Raw genomic sequence first — 23,669 nt, 5'->3', positions numbered from 1 at the left:
CTCCTCCTTAGCCTACTCTGTGTAACTGATAATTGGTAAGTAATATGAATGCCATTATTTTGTTGAGGGGAAGCCCCTTCATTTTGTATAATTAAGTACTTCTCTGGTTTCTGGACTAGTTTTATTGCCTGAGGAACTGTAAACTAGATCTCCAATCCCTTACTATAATATAGACTGACCTAGAACTTTACAGCCTCAGTTGTTATACAGGCAGTTCAGGCCTGGGTGTACTGGTGGCTGTCCGAAGTAACTTTTTAGGTTCATTACTTTATGGGTTGCTTCCTAGTGACCTAGAGAGGCCAAGCTGGTGAGGCTCAGAGGTTGTTAAGTGTGTTTCCATGGTGACGCCTTTGGGTATAGCAGAGCTGGGTACAGTGGGACTCGAGAAAACTTACTTCTGGCAATCGTTGAATCAACAAGTCTATTCAACTAGATTTGGTTGCTTACCCTTTGATCATGGATAATTTTGATTCTAAATGTCACTGACAACCAAATTGTCAGAAAAAGTGGCTTGAAAGATGCCCCATGTTTTTTTATCTTTACACCTTAATGGTACAGATCTGTACTGGTCTGCTGTGCTATCTGCTCCTGACTGGTTTGAAAGGATATACAGTACATTAGCACGGATGTGATGGCCATGTACATAAACCTTTTTACTTTTCAAGTTTTAACAATTTCTGTCCGTTGTTAAAAAAAAATAATACTAAAGTTGTTAATTACAGCTAATATTTTAATTAACATTTATTTGGAGAGTAATTAGATATTAGTTATTTAATACTGTATGGCTGTTTAATGTCAAATCAATACAATTTAACAAATAGCTTTTTATTATTTGCAGGCAGCATTTAGTGGTTTTTATTTTTCACATAACTAACTTGGCAACCTGACAGCAGTCACTGATGATGTTAAAGCAAGACCCGTGCTTAATACTGTGGTGTAGCACTTAACTTAATAGAAGCTATTTCCAATTCGCAGATTACCTCAGCAGCCCCAGGGTGTCCTGCCAGATCTGGTTGTATAGGTATGGGTAGGGGGATGGTGACTTGTACTGTATTTAATTATACTATAGAAGTGTTCAACTGTAGTGGCCTGGACAATACACAGCAGTGGCAAATACTGCTTATTACCATACCATTTAGACCTGTGTTGATTTTAAATATTGAGCAAGCATTTACTGGAGTGCAAAGTTTGCAGCATTTGATTTACCTAACATGGAATTCAAGAAATGTGTACACAGAACCTCCATTCTTTTTTCTAAGTTTCAGAGATTTATTTTGACACAATAAAGCTGCAGCGTCCTGCTTATTTTAAATGTTACACCTTAAATTATTGCTAAATATCAGTTTATCACCCTGACAAAATTGTTAATTTTTTCTTTCCAAGATTTTCTTCCTTACACTCCGTAGCGACATACAGTATGACTGTGTCCCTTGTCCAGTTAAATTATACTCCTGTTGAGTTAAAACTTGTTAAATTCAGAAGAATATGACCTGGTCCCAATTCATTCGCCAAATGAAGGGGTGGTGGGGTGGGGGGTTTCAAAAACTCACTGAGACAGAGAACAACTGAAAACAATTAAACAGCTTATTCCATTGATTGTTGCAGCAGGAGGACTGGATGTTTTCTTGAAGCATTAGCCAGATCCCCCTTGATGATAGCTAAAGAGGTGGAAGTAGTGATGGTGTCTTTTCCGACCTACCCCTAAGAAACCTGCCCCTGGAGACAAAAGGGTATCAGGAATCCTGCAGCAAATAGTGTCCTTAATTAGCACTTTCACTCTGGACTGTGCCTCAGTTACTGCTGCTGCTGCTGCTGCTGACTCTGCAGTTGCTGTTTGTGAGAAAGTGAATTAGTGACAATGCAGTATCTGGCTTCTCCCATATAGCCAGCACAGCTCTGATACAGACACAGCCAGGATGCTTAGCTGTGCGCGTCAACCAGCAGGACAAGGGAGAGATGGGCAACTCTCAGCATAAACTGCAGCCGAACAGTGGGAGGAGAAGGAAGCACAAAGGTATGACATCTTCTTTCAGGGTTCATGCAGCAGCAGTACTGCCAGTACAGCAGCAGCAGCAAGAAAAATCCCTACAGTAGGAGCTGGAATATTGGGAAAGAAAAATGCACCAGCAGCCATGTATGTATATTATAGAGCTGTGGAATGAACTGCTAATGGGGGGGCGGGGGGGTTGTTCCCTGATGTTAGCTGTTGTCTGGTAAACTGAAAGGTATTTGTTAGGTTTGGCTTTATAAGGCAAGGTGATCGGAAGGTCCCCTCAAAACGTAGAGCTCTATTTTAATGATATAAGGTACAATGCTGTAAGCGTGACGTGTTTGTGGAAAAAGGCATTCCGTAGTAATTCTATAAATTGAATGTTCCAAGTAGTAGTATGGGAAAGTAATATATTTATATATAAACACGGTTATTTGCTGAGCAATGAAAAGTCGTGAAACACGCTGGAAAGCTGGAGGTCAAAACATACTGTTTTCATACCGTTGCTTTGTGATGTGAAACAGGACTCATTTGCAGAAAAGTTGCTGACTGCTTTATTTGATAAATCGTGCATGTTCTGAGCCTTTCATTTACACAGTCACATTTGTATTACCAGCAAGGGGTGGGGTATATTTGCATTTAGCTGGGTGACTTTTGTTTGCATGTTTATGGTGATGGTTTTTGACAGCTTATGTGTGAATTAAATTTGCAGTATTGGTTGTAAAGTTCTGGAGGGAAGGTTTACTGTGTGCTGAATCGCTGGACGTTCCAGATTCCAGTAAAAGCTAATCCTTGGCTTCTTCGTTTCGTAGGAAAAGAGTTGGCTTGTTGTTTATGCCAAAATACTGGTCCATAATGCCAGATCTCATGTTGCAAAGAAGCTGTAACTTTATCATACACATGCACACTGTGCTAGGAACTGTCTCAATGCTGAGGCAGGGGATTGAGTCTCTTGTGTGTTTAATCTTGGTGGAGGGAGCTGTGGTAAATACTTGTAAAAATAATGTGTTATCAAGGCATTGTTTTGAATTAGGGTCATTCTTCTGACCCCCACACTAACCCATGTTAAAAATATCAATGAATAGTCATGACAACAAAAACAGTATTTTGGGGGATTTTATTTTTTATTATTGAGATACATTGTTGCAGAGCTTGTTCTGTATAACGGCATACTGCTGAATTTAGTGTCAGGAGCATCTGTATCTCTTAAGGTCATACGGGTAAGCTTGTATCAAGGGGGGGTAGAGAGTGTGTCAGCTAAAATAACCTTCAGTGAAAATAAATAAACAGTGGTCAACAAAGCATGTTTTCAAAGACTATACAACAGAAGAACCAGGTAAACAAGTGGTGCAGCAAGCTGATTTACACTGAAGTACAGACTTGTATTATTACTACGTGTTTTAGTTTCTAATTTAAATCTGGTTTGGTTCATAATTTACATAAAAATGTATACAAACATTTACTTGAATTATTTTTGTTACCCCCAAACATATTCACAAAGTAATGACAAAGCTTTAAAGATAAGACACAATTCTTACTAAACTTTTAACGCCTGGCCTTTTGTGTGTGTGTCTGTTGTTTTCTGAGATATATCTGTAAAGATGCGCACTGCATTTACAGTACCTTCATACTGAAGTGCTGAGGAGTCTTTATGACTTTATCACTCCTTGTTCCTGAAAACAATAAAACATTAATCCTGTGAGCCTTTCACCTTTATGGGGAAGGTATTAGGGTTGTATTGAATGAAGGGGGCAGGGATGACTTTAGAAGTCTTCACAGCAGGAGGGACCAGGTGCTTCGAGACCAACAAATAACAATACTTACCAAACCCTCTTTTGATAGACCACTAAATATGTCACCATAGATATGCAAGTGACTTAATCATAACCTATAGTTTACTAGAAATTGCTATTATTCAAACAAATTGACCTCTTATTATCGTGCTTTAGCATCGCTGCCTGTGCTTTACCATGCTTTGATAAGGTTTTACTACACTGTGATGTGGTGTACTGCAGTAAACTTTTATAGAGGCTCTTTGAATTGCAATTTGTAAGTTACACATGCATTACGATGGCACTCTCAAGAAACACACTATAATTGCTAGCCCCTTTGTGTCTCACCTCCACCCCCCCCCCCCCGTGCCCCAGTTAATAGGTGGCTGACCTTGTACCTGAAAAACTCAGAACACTTCCCTTTCCTTCAAAGTACAATCCTGTTAAATAATTTGTTTTTATTACTTCCTATGCAGACCCAGCATAAGTAGCCCTCAAAAACGGTATCTTTCAAATTAGGTCTGTAATTATGGTTTGATAAAGATCTGGCAATTCAGAGTAAATGAAATTTGAAGGGTTGCTTGGATACAGATGACTTTGGGTTATGAGGGGAAACGGCGGCACTTTGAATGCTAATGGGTAGATGCTGGTTTAAAATTAAAAAAGAGAAGAACCTACTCATACTGCACCTTATCTAGACTTCTCCACTGATAATACAGACAATCCAGGACTCTGTTTCATTATTCCAAAGTCATGATTAAAGATGCCCACGTTCTATTAGAATTATATATAAGTGACACGTTCAAATGATCGCACAAGAATGATAGGTCACACCCTGGACACAGAGGTAGAGATTAGAAGAAGCAATGATAGCTGAATGTTAATTTTATGAGCCTGGCGGTATACTTTCACTAATAATCACTGCACAATTAATCAGCTCCTTAAAATCATTTGAATTGTAGAAAGTGCTTTGTTAGCTGCCTGTATCATCTATATTATTCCTCATTTTAAAAAGTTTATTTTGCCAGCAGAATTATTCCATCATAGTGAAGCAACACGTTCCTGCTGCAGGCTGAAGTGACCTTGAAATCTTGTTTGCTGATTCTAAGCAGATTTTTCTACGTTCTCGTTAATGTCAACTTTGTGGGCTTATCATCTCACGTTAGGTTGTTCGCTGGTCCGAACCATCAACAACGAGCTCCAAAAGGGTATAAAAATTGATGGGAGAAGACCTTCAGTCCTGTGGAGAGGTGGAACAAGGGAAAGCAAGTCATTTTATGCGCTAAACCCCCTTAAGTTCTGCTACCAAACAATAAGGGTAAAATGATTCAGACTGTATTGTTAAATTGAGATGCTTCATTACTGTACAAAATATATATTGGGCCATATTCACCAAGCACTTTATTTTTCTAAAAAGTTGATATAATAATACTGCAAATAAATGCCTATATGTGTGCACTGGTTTAAGCCTTAACCTCACTCTGGGTTCTCAGCATTCTTTGCCATGCTTAGCAAATGGTCTACCACAGCAAACTTTGATTAGGAACCGGTCAGGTGGGTGATGTTTAAAGAGTGATGTTTTAATGCAGTGATGGAGACTGAAATATATAAGACTTTTTAAAAGTGTTATCAAACCTGGTGAAAAATACCAAGCAGTCTTTTAAAAAATATACTTAAAATATGCGTAGAATCAAGTTTTTTTAATATCAATTTTGCCGGAATTATGTCCAAACATTATTTTTAAATCAAGTCACAATGAAATAACCAAAAGGGTCATTTTGCTGCAGAAAAATTAAAATTCTGCACCCGCAGATTGAGTGCCCTTTGGTAATAAGGAACTGGAAAAAGCACTTTTTTTTTGGGCTCAGTGTGGGATCAAAGGATTCAAGCTCATTACAGACCCAGGCTTACCGGTCTACAGTTAAAACTGAATTTGCCAGCTAATTTTACAAATCTGTTCGATATCATATGTGCTGAAGCTGCACAGTGCTGTAAGCCCCTTGGGAACGAGAAGGCAGCTCAAACTCTCAAACGTGGTCTTTCTTTCCTTAAGATGCCAGTGAACGCAATTACAGCATGGGGCCAAATTGCTAAGAGTCCTAGCCTTCCAATCAGCAGATCCTGGTTTCGAAGCCCAGCTCAGACACTGGAAACTATAGTGATTGCTCTGTGATGTGACTCCCCATCAACTTTATCTGAAGCTTGCCTCCTTTTTGTTCTGCTTCCTGGCACATGACCAGTCAGCATTAGGACTTCTTAGATATTTTTAGTCAGCCGAAATGCATGCCAAGTCTGGATTGCTTAGCAGCCGATAGACAGAGAGAGAATGTTTTTTTTTTTTTTTTTTGTAATTCTCTGTTTCTGATTAATTAATTGTTACTAAATCTCCTTTTTCAACAGGGTTAGTGCTGTTTCTGATAATACTCATATAAGCAACATTTCTAAAGTGAGGTGGTATTAGAAATTATACAATTTAATTACACTCCTGTCGACACAAAATCACAGTTTCAGAGGGGACAGAAAATTAAGCGGCACAGCACTAAATGGCAGGGAGCACCAGTTGTTTTAATAGAAATATGCACACATACTTGGGAGAGTTGAAACTTATTGCTCCACTATTGCTCACAATATCCTTCACAGCTGCATACAGACCCTGCAAATGCAATACCTTGGCCTAACCTTCCCGATAAAGATTACTGGGTAAATAGAGCAGAAGTCACTCCCCCCCCCCCATTGGTCCTTCGAGTGGTTGTTCACCAACATGAAAGGAATGAGTAGAGCTGCACTACAAAGCAAGCTTGGTCCAGTTTGTTAACTTCTTTCAAAAGCTGTATAGGATGTACATGCAGTATGGCTAATTGAATTCACTGCTGCCCTCAAAGACAGCTAGTATAAACATGCAAACTGATAGCATCTTCTCAACCAACATCACCATATCAAATACTGTATATAAACTGGGACAGGCACCACCAGATCTGGAAAAGCTGTGCAGGATGGCAAACTACTTTTACTGAAGGGCAAAGTTTGAATTGTTTTGTGCATATTTGTAGTTTGCGGTTTTCATTCATTTTTGAAGAGGAGTATTGCTATCCCATAAAAAAATGCTATAGCAACATGCAAAAACACTATTGTTTCCTTAATGTACTATAGTATGTACTGCAGTATACTATAGGAAACTTCAGTGTACTTGTAGATGGTACTATAGTATATTCTTGATGCCCTATAATGGATGCCTCCTATTACTATGGCATTTACCAGTATACAGTAGCACACAATACCCATTTATTAATCCAGATTCTAAACTCCTCATGTCACTACTGTATGTAACAGTAACAGGTAGAAATAATTGTAGCAGTGATTGGCGGTCCTTTTTATATTATCTATTACCCAAGCATACTTGGTTAGCCGCTGAGCTCCCCTGTTTCCTTCTTTGTGTCCGAGCTGCTGGGGTGCAGTGACTGGCTCTTTTGGAGTTTCACTATTGGCTGGCTTCCAAAAGGGGGTTGACCTTGAGGTTGAGATTGTGCCCACTTAGTTACAGAAATGACAAAGCCACTGGACCTGAACCCAATTCTCTGCACCCCTGTGAGGCAGGCATCTGCGCTTAGTGACCTATTGTCAATTCCCCAACTTGGTTCATCTTATTCAGACATAATGCCATCACCTTTCCCTGTAGTAGCGTGTGACAGTGATGTTCTACTCACTGACTTACTGATAGCTGTAATTGTGTATATACAGCTAAGTCAGGGGATATATGTATTATATAATTTTTTTTTTGTAATAAATGGTCAGGATGTGTTACACAATAGGACTTGGCAGTTCTACGTTACAGTACTTTCAAATATAATCAAAGTTTAATGCACATCATCAGATGCAGAATATTATTGCTTGATATTAAACTTCAAGTATGGGTGCTGACAAAGGAAAACAATTCCATTCCTAAAACCCCATATGCCATTTTTTTATGCTTGCAGTGCTGGCAGCATGCTTATTAAGTGTAATTACTTGTGGTTTTATCATAATTTGATCATGTATTCAGGGAGTATTATGTTCTGTTGTACCCCTACAGTACTCCGCATTAGACAATAATGTTATGAAAGGTGGATTATGACAGACAAATTTATCAACGGTGACATCTGTCCATCACATTTTTAATTATACAGACAGGGACCAATTGAGAACAGGTTTTCAATTACAATGTTGACCTGATGAAAGAGGGGGGATTAGTCTGGGGGGAATTTAGCTAGTGTTTTATATAAGCTGCGCCCCCTACAGCACTGCTCCCTCTTAACACTGTGCTGTGTCAGTTGTTGAGCTCTGGATCAGAGATAAAATACTGCCCCCTCTACTCCTGCAGTAGATTAGTTACCTTGGTCCACTGTCCAAGCACTGACTAGGCCCAAGCATGCTTAGCTACAGAGATTTGCGGTTCCAGTGTTAAGTGATTGCAAAATCATTCTCGTAAACAATTGCACTAATACTTCATTAATTAACCAATGCATGCATACTTTGCTGTCTGTTTTATAGTTACAATATAAACAGATTTTACCTGAATAATTGAATGGATACCTCAGTTGGAAATACAGCTTGCTAATAAATATTCGCATTACCTTACATAATACAGTTAAACAATTGATTCATTGAACCATCCCCTCTGGGCTTTTCATGGCAGCCTGGCATATTGTTGAAAGTCTGCTCAACCGTTTTCCCCTTCTTTCTGGAATAAAGAAGTCCAATAGCATGCTTTTTTTCTTTTTAAAATAACGCAGATCTTTTCATTTTAGATTTGGTTTACCCCCAAGGGGTGATTTATTTGACCCTTTATTAACTACAGCATATAAAAGCAGGCAGGTTAAAGGAGATCATTAAAACAGACCCCAAAGAAGTGATATAAGACGTTGGATGTTAGAAGCACTAATGGTTCCCCTTTTCCTCTCTCTCTCTGCAGCTGTGTCGAACCTGGACGTGGAGAGCAAGCTGACGGTGCACTACCAGGCCCCGTGGTACCAGCAGCGCAATGTCTTCCACCCCTCGAGCCGGCCGCCCTGCGTGGAGGAGCTGCACAGGCATGCCAAGCAGAACCTGCGAGCGCTACACCGAGGTGAGGCACCAAAATGCATTCCCTTTCTGAGTGGCTCTTATTGCTAGATCTCAGAAACGCGTTTTGCTTTATGTTTCGTTGCTAAGTGTTTTTTTTTTGGATAAGTCTTCATTAAGTTGCCAACTTTGACATAAGTAATATATTTTAGACATGACAGTGTCTTTACATTAGTAAGCGACCGCGCCATTTGGTGCACACCTCGTAGGCATGCAATAGATGGTGCTGGAGCTTACTTATAGAAAGACACTTTCTCTTAATTCTGTGGTAAGTATTTATATATATATATATATATATATATATATATATATATATATATATATATATATATATATATATATATGTTATTGAATATTTGAAACTTCTTTATTTAATTGGTTTAAACAGATGCTGCCAGTGTTTAGATTATTAATATTGGTATGTTTGTGTTCTGAGAATTTTAGATTAATTGAATAGACCCTGTTCATAACATGGTTATTCAAAGAAGGGCCCTATAGTAACTATCTGGAATAATATTTAGACATGCTAGTGTTTACATAAATTCATTTGAACCTGGACATTTCAGTGCCTAAAAGTGAAGAAGGAAATGGTACACTTTGATTATTAGTGAGTTAGCGAACATGATAATGCTGCCCCTTTGGGTGACATGAGGCAATGTGATATAAGCTCTACAATTAGCAGCAAAAAAGATAAATGTTGGATTGCTAAAGCCTTTAAAGCAATCCTATATACAAATTCTGTGATTATATATATATATATATATATATATATATATATATATATATAATCACAGTATTTGTCAGAGGATTATTTGGGTGGTTTTGCACTTGGTTAGCACTTGGTTTTAGATTACAATTACAGATTTATTCTGCACTTTCCTACACCTTAATTCTGTTTACTAGATACTTACCTGCATTAGAATGGTATAGTAAGTATATTTACTAGCAGACACTGCCACCTAGTGTATAAAGGGACTGAGTTCATATAATATCTCACTACAGGTATAGGGGAGCAACTGAAATGACCAACACGGTTTTTATCACATTTTTTATATTACATTTTTCAAATCCATTCACTATCTAATAATAAGCCTTTTATTTCCACCAGTAACTGACCAGAATTATACTAATACACTGACTTTTTTAGGGAAAAAGGAGGTCAGGAGCCAATCTAGGGTTCGAAACCCAGATCCCTAACCACTAGGCCTCACTGCTTTTTTTGTTCACTAGCTAGGCCCACTGGTTCACTGTGTCCAGGCCTAGAATTACAAATACAGTCAGAAATGCAACTACATGGTGGGGGTAGGGGTGTTCTTGTATATATCTCTGTCCATTGTACAGAATCATCTTTAAACCTGTGAAGCCTCTCGCCATTTGTCCAAGATTACTCACAGAAAAATATGGCACATGGAAACCGCTTGCTTGATTTAATCATGGAATAAAACTAGGTTCTACAGCAATACAGTTGTTTGCATACAGTACATTTTATATCTAATTGTATTCAAACATGTGGTTTGGTTTCTGTGTTCTGATTAGATTAAGGAGTTGTGCTACCCATTGATGTTGTAATTGTTAGCCTTTTATTCAGACTTGTGAAATACTTAACACACAATGATAGTGTAACAATTCGACAGAAGGTGTTAATCTGTCCACATAGTGATAATAAAGGGAATGGAAAATGCATTCCTAGTCTTTGCTAATATAATCAACCAGATATTTAAAGTCCTTTAATGTTCAGTGAACTGGTTTGTGAATATAGAGGGCAGATTCTAGTGGTTCATTCTTTCCACCAGAGATTTCGCTATGGTTCAGTTTGTGAGCTCTAAGCTTGGCAAGCACAAGCTGCATCAAGATGGCTATACAAGTACTTACCAAAAAAAAAAGTGCCTCTTTAATGGTGCCATTGCTTGGCATTCTGAGACAGGATTTCAAAACAAAGGTAAGAAAAAACTTAATTGTATGTGTTTTAAAAGTATTTGGTGAGGTTATTCTTGTGTCAAAGTTTCATTTGTTGTTTCATTTTACTATATGACATTAAGGCAAAACTACCTTATAGTAACTTATTAATCTTTGGTACTTAATTATAAATCTATTAATATTGCCATGGCAACATATTCTGTTGATATAGTCGTAATAGTTTTGAAAAGAAAGTATTTCACAAGTCTGAATAATTGTGTATTTCAATCTATTAAAAGGTATCAAATTATTCTGAATACACAAACAAAAATGTTAATATACCAGTATAAGAAAATAAAACAATATATCTGGCCTTAAGCTGTAAAGACAATTTGTGGAATTTCAGTTTAAATTCAAATGCTAAATAAAATAATTTAACAAATAAGTTTAGCAAAGAAATTCAGTTTTTATTAGCTAATAAAAATGCTTGCTGGAGCTGTTTCAGAATAAGTCTGCTATTATTGTAAATTGGACAAGATTTTAGATTTAAATGAAGATAAGAACATCCCTGTTTTACTTTTTTTTCCATTGATGGAATTAGCTTGACAGTTTTAATGGATACATCTATTGTGATTTGTGAATCTTGTGAGTGAGTGCTTGTGAATGTAGTGCTCATGAAGGATGAGGGACAATGACACCAGCTACAGCAGGCAGGTCAAAGGAGAGCTTACCCTCATAGTTCTGAGAGAGCCCCTCAGTTCTGAACTGAACACTCCCTGCCATTCAGTCCTGTTCTCTCTGAAGCAGGGAATTGAACTGAGTGGTGTTATTATGATGGATAAGTTGAGACCCTCAGACCTGTGTTGGATTAACATGAGGAGTCTGCTATGATACGCTAGTTGTTTGTTGCCTGGCCTTATTGTGTTAATTCCTTTGGCAGATCAGCAACAGAGACAGCGGGCAAACAGTCGGGAGAGGCGGGTGACAATCTCTATCTCAGTGGCACCCCCGATGCCAACCTTCCCCTCACCGCGCACGCTGAGAAGGCGTGAACACAGAAGCAGGCACATACGAACGGTAACAAGATTTTGCTCTACATGTTCTGTACCAGCCCCAGAGCTGAGGAGCTTCTTCTTATCTGAGAGACCGAAGCTTCAGCCCATTTTTCCTTCCACAACGTGCATTTTATTCACTCTGTTTCCTGTCCAAGGTCACTCCTTGTGTGTCAGGCATTAGGAACCCCCCTGACCCGCCGCATAGGACAGGTGGGGTCCTAACACATGCTGCACAGGAAGTGGACATTGCTGTGACAGGATAAATGGGCTTCATCCGAGTTAAACTGAAATCAAAAGTCTGAAAAAAGAAGAACATGGTTTTAAAGCTTTGGGTATCCATTTGATTTGCACTAATGCCTCACTAAATGTTCTGCGCCCCATGTTAATGACAGTTTACTTTTGTTTGTTTTAATTTAACACGCTGCATCTGTCAGGAGAGACCAACGAAGGATGTAGAAATTCAGCAAATGCAAAGAAAGGTAATTTTGGGAACCTGTAACTTGTGTCCCCGAATACAACAATATTGTATTATAACAGAAAATGTATAACATTTTTTTTAAATCTTTCAAAAATTTCTTCTTTAAAAATCACATCAGTAGATGGGAATTAACTTTTTTTCATTTCTTATATTGGGATGAAAGTATCTTTACAGCTACATAGCTTTCCCACCAGCTAGACAGGTCATCAATAGTGGATTGGATCAATACAAGTAATGCAAACAGTCGTATAATGACTTGTCTCTGGAACACTGACCCCCAAGTGGCTTAATGACCTTTAATTGGACACACACTCTGTCAATTGACAGACAAAGTACAGTTATGTCAGCAAACAAACAATAATGACCTTTACGGCTACTTGCACCCCAGTGTCTGAAAAATCTACCTCCAAAGTACCATTCAAACAGAAATACACCAAGATAAGCAAGAGGAGCGCATGACTGATTCTCGTTTGTTGATACACATTATCACCTGGGCTATTTCTTATTTCCCACTGTCTTACACATTAACCTCCTACCACCAAACAACATTGTATAATGTCATGTTTATGACCGGTGTGTATTACTTTCAGTTTTTAAAAAGACACGTTTCCAGCAGTAAAGTGGTTCATATTGGTCTGACTTTTCATATTTTAAAATTCTATTGGGTTAAGAGGTAGACTGCCAAATGTATATGAATGTGCAGTTTTTTATTCTGTTTATTCTATTTATCCACTTTATCTCTAGAGTTGTCAGTATACAATACCTCCTGTGCGTCTCCCATAATCAGGGAACCCGCTCCTTTTTTAAACCAATACAGTCAGTACAGTCATTAATCAAAACTCGAAGCAGAAGATAGAAGAGATTTTACACATGTTACTGTTATGGCTCTGGACAAACAACAAAGCCAAAATTAAGTGGGGGTTAATGTTTGGAAGGCTTCATGAGGTTGTCATGTTTGTAAACAGTCTATATTATGTCTTTGCAAGATGATGACCCATTGACGGTCTAAGGCAGGGTCAAGGTTGGCAACTGCTCTCGTTTTGACCCTGTCCAGCAATGTTTAAGAAATTATATAACTCTACCCTCCAAAGGGACATATCTTGCCCTGGCTGAATCAGGCAGAGGGAAGTCACCTGAAGGTCAGGGTTCAGTTTGATCTTTGATTACTTTAGTGTTCTAAAGTTGGCCTAATTGGACAACAGATTACCAGACAAAACCAGAAAACTGACCACCTCTGTTCAGGAGAGTGATTGGCCAAGCCAGGATTGGCACAACTTCCAGCACAGCTTCTGTTCTGTTCTGTGCCTGGACTGTAGACAACGCCCTGCTCCCTCCACCTCTCATGAGCACTAAATTCCTGTTTCTGTTAGTGGACACGTACCTCTTCATCATGAGAAATTCTGAACAAGAGAAATACATGATGTGAAACATGTTATTGACAGTTCTTTTATTATTTAATATGCTGCAAACCAGGACAGACCAGTAAGGGATGTAGAATTTCAACCAATTCAAAGAAAGGTAATTTTGTGATTGTTCTTACGAATGAAAATAGAAATGACACTGGGGTTTAAATTGGAAGCTAGTTGGTAATAAAGCCACTTAATAATCAAGGATAAAGTGTGGTTTCAGGTGTTTCTTATGACTTGGGAAATTATTAACAAACTGTACTTTTGATTAAGACTTTTACCCTGTTCAATTGAAATGTGTTGTCACAATCCCAGTCTTACAAAGATTACACCAACAAAATGTTTACCATTTAATGAGGGCTGCAAATATATTTTTGTTTAAGATGCATTTTTAAACCTTGTAATTGAGTCGAAAGCATGACCTTTTTCAAATACCCTGGTTAACAAATAAACGTAATGTTGTTTGTGACCCATTTTTATTTTTTAACATGCTGCATAAAAAAGGAGAGACCAGTGAGGGATATAGAATTTCAGCAGATACAAAGGAAGGTAATATTGTGAAACTGTGCATTGACCAATCCTCTCCCCATCCTCGGTGTTACAGTAATAGCAATTAAAAGCATGAACAAAATGTATTTACCTGCATTTAACCCTTTCTTTCACTCGTGCTGGTGGTTTCTAAAAGGGTCTTCAAGAGCTGCAAAATTCTGAGGGACAAGGAGTTTATCTGTAACATATTCAGGGAAACCAGGAGTTCATCTGTAACATACTCAGGTTCTCCTGAGTACTTTTTTTGCCCCAGTTTTCAACACTTACCACTAATTTACTTTGAAGAACTCTAGAACTGACAGATGCAAGAAGTGTTGAAATGGAGATATATTCAGTTCAAAGGAATAGGAGGCATGTCTGAAAAGGTGCAAATCATACACAACACCCCTACATTCATCCCCAACCCCACTCACCTTACCAGCACTCCTTCAGACGCCTCTCCTGTTTATCTGTGTTCATGTTTAAATTAATTTTATATTTGATGTTTATTTAAATTTTTTCATTTTCCATTTGTAGTTCCACAGTACCCGTTCCTCCTCCCCCACTCAATGTTGCCACTTGACCCCCTGGAGCAGAAAGGTATTTGCTTGTGTTTGCTCATTCAGCAGTAACCGTCTCCCCTCCTTTCTTTGCCTTGATCGCTCGCCTTCCAGTTCTAACCTTTTTCTTCTTCCTTTTACTTTCTTAACATTTATTCTCTTTTGAGTCTCTTTCCAATATTATGACTACCCATAATATTGGCCTCAGAAGTGACCCAGGTAAGCCTTTTGACAGGTCCACCACAAGAAGGTTTCAGGCACCTGTTAGGTGTTATGGTCATCACTGGTCTCGAAGAACAGTTCAATTGGGGAGACAGCAAGAAGGCAGTCTGGGGCTCACAGCTCCTTGTGATAGTTGGTTTCCTTCATATCGATTTATTATTGAGACTAGTACTATAATATTCAAGTAGGGAGTAAAACTGAGTGACATGGGCCCACCATGGTTGTTTTTCTTTACATCAAAATAGGTTCATTTTGATGCCTGCTCAATTTTTTTTTATACCTATCTTCTTTCAATACTTGGTATTAGAACTGCCTGTCTGAAAATGGCACTGTCCCTCTTTATCTGACCGTTTAACTGCCTGTTATCAAATTCCAGTAAAAATAATAAATAATAAATTGCTTCTCCTCAACTGACCTACTACAAAAAGACAAATCCGTATTTATATATAACCATATGTTCAGAGTATTAAATGTTGCTAATTCTGTTCTTCAGGCTGCATGGTTAACTAGTGTGTGTGTGTGTGTGTGTGTGTGTGTGTGTGTGTGTGTGTGTGTCTCACTTTCTTGAATGCAATTTATATTGGGTAACCTTGGGATTTTTTTTCTAGGTTTTATTCCCAGTTTATTTTCAAACCTTAAGGAGAATATTCTGGCTGTTTCAATGCTGTTGAAACTTCATGAATGGCATTCTTTTACTCTGTGGCCTGTGATGGCTCTCGTTTCTCTAATGAAAATTGCTTCTGGCAGAAAGCTAATGATGAAAGCCAGGCCGCTAGGCCTTTTTCAGTGCCTCTCTCTCTCTCTCTCTCTCTCTGTCTCTCTCTCTCTCTCTCTCTCTCTCTCTATCACTGTCTCTCTCTCCCCCTTTCCTACTGCGTCCAATTTGCCATTATTATTCCAAAGACGAATCAGCTAAAAATGCACTCCCTCCATTTTGTTCATCAATAAAACTTTTTTTTTCATTTAGAAAGTTTCCTAGGAAACAGGTTCGCTTTTGTCGCTAGTGTTTTGTCAGTGCTGTTTTCATCTGCTGGGTAACCGAGTACAAAAGCTAAGTGTCAGCCCTGAATCTGAGCTCAGTCTGAGCTTGAGGTGGGGTGGACAAGTTTGGTTTTGGGTTCTATTGTAGGTTTTATTTTATTTGTTGTTTTGGTTTCATTTCTGAGGTAAGTGCGATGTTTTTGCAAATAATTAAGGGTTCTAACTGCATCGTTTTGTACATATGATATGATTAATTTATTTATTTCTGTACCTCTAATTAATATGAGAAAATAGCAGTATCCCAAACTACTGTAGTTCTAAACAGATCCAACTGAATGATCCTACAACTAAAAGAAGTCTAGTGCAAAAAGAATTTAATACCGGTATGCATATCCATCTGTGTCCAACTAAAACAAGTCAAGGACAAGTACTGCTTAGCATTGAGCCTTGATTTTGGGTGTTTTTGTATTAGATTTGATCCGTGCTTGTCAAAGAATGCGTATGGGAGCCCAGGACAGTTAAAATAATGGTGTGTTGTACGAATAATAATTCAGCTTTAAAAAAAAAAAAAAAAAAACATGGCTAGATTTTGTTCTCACAAATTATCTGCATGTAAAACGTGAACGTTTTTTCATTGTTCAAATTTAGAGGCGGTCTTAGAGTGTTTTTTTTTTATTTTGATTTTGCATCACTGCTTAAAGCTTGCATTGCAGCTTATCGCAAAACTTTTTAAAATAGTTAATAGATGTTTGCTGCATTAACCTGATACTGAAAACATTTGGCTGCGCTGAATGTGCTTTTGTTGTTGTCCTAGGCAGTGCCTTATTAACATAGAAGTCACAGGTATTCCCATGGGCTCTTTTTCATTCAGACCCCTTTGAGATGTACTGTTCAGCTATTAAAGTAGACTATCAAGTAACCAGGGCTTTGGAATTTCAGTAACCAACATACATTTGTTCTGTCTTCCTTTACGACAGGATAAGTTAGAAGAAGTTATTCATTCATGGTTTATTTTGAGTTTTGACTTCCACATTTGAAGTCTAAAACTGAATATGGAGTGTTAGGGAAGTCAGTACCCAGCAGATGATTTCCAGCACAATTTGTAGGATTTTTTTCATGTCATGCCAAATCAATAAACTTCTGGTTTGGGACGGAGGGAGGTGGGCTTGTAAAATTGAGTCAAAATAAATATTTCCCCACATTTGCTTTTGTTTATTACATTTTTTTTAAATTAAAAACTAGAATCAATTCTGGGTTTTTTTCTTTTTTTTTTTTGCACAACAAGGCATCACTCTTCCCAACCACGACACATTTTGTAGAAAACAAATTACTTTGTAACACAAATAACTGTTGTTTACATTTATTTCAGGCTGTTCCACCAGCAGACCAAGACACTGATGTCATTGCATTAGGTCACAGACCAAAATGCCCAGTACCTAATATCCCCTCGACACTGGATAAGCAGACCAACTGGTCAAAAGCGCTACCTCTACCGACCCCAGATGAGAAAATGAGAATAGAGTCCCAAGTGATATCATCGTGCATTATTCCCATTAATGTCACTGGTAAATTTGCTGATTTTCTTGGTAATTATTACAAACATATACATTGTATTTAAAGTATTAAGATAAATATTACTTCTTATTTTCAGGTGGGGTTATAAATAAGAAAATTAAGAATTTAATACGTGCTATTTAAATTATGATTATGAAGAATACTTATGTAGAATGGAAAATTCATATCAACTGAATATTCTGAATATGATCAGCCATATTCAGAATAAGAGTATGGCGAATTTGCTTGGTGGTATACAGAGGATACTAAAAGTCTCTTTTGCATACTGGTGGAGCTCTCCTAGAAGACAGTGCAGAAATGCACACTGAAGAGAAATTGTTATCATGCTCAGTATTCAGCATACTATCAAAGTTATATGTAAACAGGAAATTCTACAGAAATGGCATATTCCATTTGCAAACACAGTATGCAGAATACGTAGTCCATATGCGTCCTCCTGCAGAATGCAAAATACTAAGTGCATGTAGATGTACTTACTGAAGTTTCTAGTATCAGAAACATATTTTCTACATCATTTTAAATCACGGTGAGGGAGGGATTGTGGTGCATGCACATGTGGATTTTTGCAGGTTTTCACAAGTAATGCATTGTCATTGACAAGCAGCAGTTCCATGTACATGGGGGAAAATACCTGGTGCACAGAGACAAACCTAGGCACTGGGTACTTTGCTTAAGCTTCATTTTCCATCATTGAAATATATTGAATATAAGATTGAATGTATGGCAATGGTGAGATTAGAGAGTAGAAGTAAGAAAACACTTGCTATAAACATATCCTCTAAATACATATAAAAAAAACCTGTTCTAGTGATTCAACTGAAAGAGTCTCTGTAGTTCTCATCTTTGTAAGAGCACCCTACAAAGACTGCTTTAAATTAAATAAAAGATCTATCATGTTTAAGTGCTGCTTGGCTTCATGAAGTTAACTGCCCTGATGATCAATGTTGTAAGAACAAAAACAAAAAAGCAAGTCATGGCTTGACAACTGAAAAGCAGCACTGTCCAAAATGGGTTGTGTTTGCCAGGAAACAGAAGAAAAAAACAAAACAAAATGGCAAGCGACTTTGTTGCATGAATGCAAATTAACCATGTTAGAATCTTAATAACGGTGTGAGATTTTATTTACCCTTGGCTGTGATGAATCAAGAGAAAATGTGGTTTTGTTCTATAAATGGTTGCTTAGTCAGGGTGAGTTCCAACAAAGTTGCTCATTGAAAGTGAATGTGTATTCCCGGTTGAATCTCCAAAGTGTTCAGCACAGAGTAATGAGTATGATGTAATGCAATTGGAATGAAAATTAATTTTAAGGTATCTGCAAGCATGCAAGTGATGTTGCAAGTTGTGCCCCACAGATTCATTAAGTGTGTTGTTTGATTGCAGGGGTTGGTTTTGACAGAGAAGCCAGTGTCCGTTGTTCTCTTGTTCATTCTCAATCAGTGCTACAGAGGAGACGGAAGTTAAGGAGAAGAAAAACCATCTCAGGCATTCCCAGACGAGTGCAGCAAGAAATAGGTAAGGTCTAACTGTAACTGCCCTTAGCTACATTGTCAAAATTTGGCCTGTCTAAACATTTATCCCAGTCATGTAATTTTGCCCCAGCAACGTAAGTACATAAATTAGATCTTCTTAGACTAATTGTGAAATAATTTTCCAATCTAAATGTGTATTAATGTGATTTAGTTTATGTATTCGATAACAAATTTGATTAATTCACGGTTAGGCCGTGTTAACAGTAAGGGTAATTGTTGTGTCAGACAGCAAAATACCAAGAGAGCACTGTATACATTAATCTGTACAGCAAAACCATAAATTAAGAATCAGATCTTTGTATTCCCCTGGGTTAGACAAAGCACCCCTTCAGCCACTATCTGGTCAGCTGACCCTTGGGTTCCCTATTTTATAAGATCTACTATCACACTGGTAATAAGAAAAAGAGCTGCCTCTCACAGACTTCTCTTACTTCCTGCCCTTCATTTCCCCAGATTCTGACGAATCTCCGGTGGCGAGAGACAGAAACGTTATTGTGCACACAAATCCAGACTTCTCCCTGTGCCGCGAAGAGCTGAATGGCCGTTCTTGCACAAGGGACTCAGGCTGCCAGACGGAGGATATTCTGATCTCTGCACCCTCCCGAAGACGGATCCGAGCCCAGAGAGGTCAAGTTATCCCAGCCTCCCTCTCGCACTCCACCGGCAACATTACAGCGCTGCCAGACAACTCTGATCCCATGTTTACAGCCTCAGTGGGCAGCCGTCTCCGCTCGCGCAGCCTTCCCCGTGAAGGGGGTAGAGTCGTGGATGAAGACCACGACAGCAATGAAGAGCTGTCGCCTTACGAAGCTGAGGAGTTCCTGCCAGGACCCGAAAGGGCCATGAAGGAGGAGGAAGAAAGCACAGACGACCAAACTATGCCAGAACACCAGCTGGTTGGTCTAAAGTGCAAACAACACGTCAGCAGCCCAGACCACAACTGGAATGAAAGAGGGAGGTCTAGGCTTCCCAGGAAAGCAGATATGGGAAGCTGTGAGATTTCGTCCAGCTCAGATACTTTCAGCAGCCCCATTCACTCCATTTCCACAACAGGAGTGCTGGGAAGCCAGATAGACCACAAAGAGGATCACCAGTCCTCCAGCGGCAACTGGAGTGGAAGTAGCTCCACTTGCCCTTCACAGACTTCAGAGACCATCCCCCCTGCTGCTTCCCCTCCCCTGACGGGATCTTCACACTGTGATTCGGAGTTGTCGCTGAACATAGCTGCCCACGCCAGCGATGACCCCACTGGCTTCATAATAGACCCTTACCAGACAGACAAAGTCAGAGGCCATAGGGCGAGTTCCTTTACCTCGACAGTAACGGACCTGCTGGATGACCCCATCATGAGCAATGCGAGTGACAACGAATGGAACTACCTGCACCATCAGCATGGCAAGTCCTGCCATCAGGATTTTAGCCCTCCTCGTTCCAGGGATGATGAGGGAGGCTTAGAGTGTCCGAGTTTCACAAGCATGGCCACCTACGAAAGCTTTACAGATAAGCCAGTGTCCGAGAAAGCAGACACAAGCTCCCACTACTCTGTCGACACAGAAGGCTACTATACCTCCATGCACTTTGACTGTGGTTTTAAAGCTAACAAAAGCTACATTTATAACTATGCAGCCATGGGCCCTGAATGCGGCCAGAGCATAAATGTTGCACCTGGTATGGGCGGATATTGTCAGCAAGACTACCCGGGCCACAGGTCACCAGGAAGGCAGAGTCTTTCCTTTAAAAAACCAAAGGCAAAGCCAGCCCCACCAAAACGCAGCTCGTCATTGAAGAAAACAAGCAGAGGTGCAAGCGTTCCTGACACGAAAGAACCAAAGATAAACAGCGGGCAGCACCTGCCTTTGTCTTCCAGGGAAATGAAACTTCAGCTTGACTTGGCCAGCTCCCCAGGCCACTTGGAGAACCCCACTTCAGGCGACAAACCAGTAGAGCCCTGGGAAATTGCGAATGAAGAAGAGTTGACAGATTCCACTACATTTGGCTCAATGGATAACCATTCCTTTAAAAATGAAGGTGCTGTACAGTCTGACTATGCAGATCTCTGGCTCCTGAATGACTTGAAATCCAATGACCCCTACCGATCGTTGTCCAACTCCAGCACTGCTACTGGTACAACAGTCATTGAGTGCATCAAGTCACCAGAGAGCTCAGAATCACAGACATCCCATTCGGGATCGAGGGCCACAACGCCATCTCTTCCGTCAGTAGAAAATGAGTTTAAACTCGTCTCTCCCGAAAAGCTGGCTGGCTTGGCATCGCCATCTAGTGGGTACTCTAGTCAATCTGAAACACCAACCTCTTCCTTTCCCTCAGCTTTCTTTCCAGGGCCCTTGTCTCCGACTAGCAGCAAGAGGAAGCCCAAAGTCCCAGAGAGGAAGTCTTCGCTGTCTTCCCAGCAGCAGCAGCCGCCTTCCTCCAGAGACAGAAGTGCTTCATATAGTAAAGACCTTGAGCTACCAATTATACCTCCGACCCATCTCGACCTAAGTGCTCTTCACAGTGTTAACAACAAGCCTTCAGCTCACAGAAACCAGATGCACATACTCCATCAAAACAAGCAGAAAGCTGCAGCAGCAGCAGCAGCAGCGGCAGTGGCAGCTGCAGCAGCAGCAGCGTCTTCTGAAGCATCGAGCTCCAGCCCTTCAACTCCTCTCGCCATCACCCCCACTGTGCTCCGATCAGTCCAGCTGCGGTCTGTCTACAAGCCCAATGAGGGCAACCAAGATAAGCTCAGAGCTGAGGCTAACACAAAACTGAAATGCCCTGTGACAATCGTCACCCCGCCCAGTATAATCAAGTCGCCTGAATCAAAGAAACCGCCTGGGTCCTTCCGACCCTTTGATTCCCGTTCTCAGGAGTCCTCTCTAATGCTGTTAACCCCAGGAGATGGACCCTCATGTAGGGATGTAGCATTTCAGGACAACACTAAATATAAGCAAGAGAAAGTAGTGTCTGAACCCTTAGGGGCAGCAACAAATGAACCCCTTACAGACTCGTCACGCACGGCAGACAATCTGTTACTAAAGTCGCCATTACAGACTGAGGTAGATCATCCAGGGAATGATCTTCTGAAGGGCCCAGATGACTGCACAGGGCTGTCTGGGAATGCAGCACACCCCGAAGAAGAAGAACAAGAGATGATCGCTTCAAAGAACCTGTTTCCTAGTAACAGCCAGGCAACAGTGCACAACCAGCCATCAATACATGAGCTGGCCACTGAAATGCCATTAGTGTGTCTGACGAAAACGTGTTTGCTTCCTGCTCCCAACAATATAGCGAAGAAGCTTGACTTTGATTCTTGCAACAGTTTTGACAAAGTGCCTGTAATTGTAACTTATCAATCAGAAACATCTCAAGCTTACACAATCAGTGATACAAGTAGTAGAGAACAGGAATATGAAGTGACATCAGGTGTTCCTACCAGAAGTGCCTCAGAGGACAGCAGGGAAGAGGGGACAACGCCGGACACTGATGATTCATTCAGCAAAGGTGCGTAAATCTGAAAAATTTCTCAACAAGCACCTGAACTGAGAGTAAGGTTTATTAAAAAGTAAGGTCATGCTGTCTTGTCAGAATTCAGAAACAGTACAGTAAACACCATCTACCTTGAAACATTATGCAGTTATATTAATTAAGTCAGTTAAACATTTTTAGTGTCAAATACTTTTATTAATATCTGCATTATATTTCAATATGTTTGCATAATCACATATAGTGAAACTGTCTCAAATTAGGCTACCAGGGGGATTTTGTGCATCTATTCTTTCTTTCTAGCTATTATATGACATATATGAATCTTAATTAAAATACATATATAATACATATTGATTATCAAGCCAAATTTTTCAGTTGGGTATTACCATTTTTTTTTTTGTTTTGTTTTACTAATTGAAAAAGTGTTGCTTGAAATACTCCTTTCAATGAGTATCAGGTTAATAATGCTCTTTTCAGCTGTGTCCAATAAGCCATTTCTGTTTCCTAGAATCTTCTCCGAGTGACAACTCACTTTCTCCACTGAGTGAAGATACAAAGTCTGAGGATGACAGTGTTTTTATATCTCCTAACAGACTACGAACCACAGAAGATCTTTTTGCCATGATTCACAGGTCGGTTTAAATGCAGTACAATACATTTACCAGCAGAGGGGGCATAAAGCACGTGACTTATTGGTTCTTCTGCTCTGTTAAAATACCAAATTTATTCTTAGAAATGAATGATTTAAATAAATAAATTGGTCTGTTCCGTGGCATCTGCACTCCTGGTATTGGCATGGTTAGTGTCGTAGCCAATTGTGTAAAAAAGAAAACAATTTAAGTCAGTCAACTACAAATATATACAGTTAACTAAACCCTTTATGCAATTCAAATTTGATGTCATTGTAATCATTTTAGTTATATCATTATTTTAGAAACTGTTGGATGTTTACATAAAAAAATACTATTTATAGTTACATATTTTACAGTAAAATAAAGCTCCCTGTAAAACTATAGTAAGCTTTGCATATGTGCAGTGAATTATCCAGTTGTAGTAAACATGTTAAGTATACTGTGCTTCAATTGTGTACT

General features: G+C 39.3%; 1 protein-coding gene across 8 annotated transcripts in view; it reads left to right on the top strand.

Annotated features, from left to right (window-relative positions):
- The window catches only part of LOC117407258 (actin remodeling regulator NHS-like), a 148,287-nt gene that overhangs the window by 119,792 nt on the left and 4,826 nt on the right, over positions 1-23,669 (top strand). For 2 of the 8 annotated variants that reach the window (XM_034012047.3, XM_059028953.1), the window contains exons 2-10: positions 8,711-8,863; positions 11,696-11,832; positions 12,245-12,289; positions 13,762-13,806; positions 14,199-14,243; positions 17,355-17,571; positions 18,941-19,072; positions 19,543-22,593; positions 23,087-23,210. In XM_034012047.3, coding sequence (XP_033867938.2) covers positions 8,711-8,863; positions 11,696-11,832; positions 12,245-12,289; positions 13,762-13,806; positions 14,199-14,243; positions 17,355-17,571; positions 18,941-19,072; positions 19,543-22,593; positions 23,087-23,210 — 3,949 coding nt within the window. Of the gene's footprint in view, positions 1-8,710; positions 8,864-11,695; positions 11,833-12,244; positions 12,290-13,761; positions 13,807-14,198; positions 14,244-14,759; positions 14,823-14,867; positions 16,171-17,354; positions 17,572-18,940; positions 19,073-19,542; positions 22,594-23,086; positions 23,211-23,669 lie in introns of those variants that run through there. The other 6 variants (XM_034012048.3, XM_059028951.1, XM_059028950.1 and 3 more) reach the window with 6 other exon arrangements.

The sequence above is a fragment of the Acipenser ruthenus genome, chromosome 8 (assembly GCF_902713425.1).
Source record: "Acipenser ruthenus chromosome 8, fAciRut3.2 maternal haplotype, whole genome shotgun sequence".
In the NCBI taxonomy this organism is placed as follows: domain Eukaryota; kingdom Metazoa; phylum Chordata; class Actinopteri; order Acipenseriformes; family Acipenseridae; genus Acipenser; species Acipenser ruthenus.
This window is presented reverse-complemented; position numbering and strand designations above follow the sequence as displayed.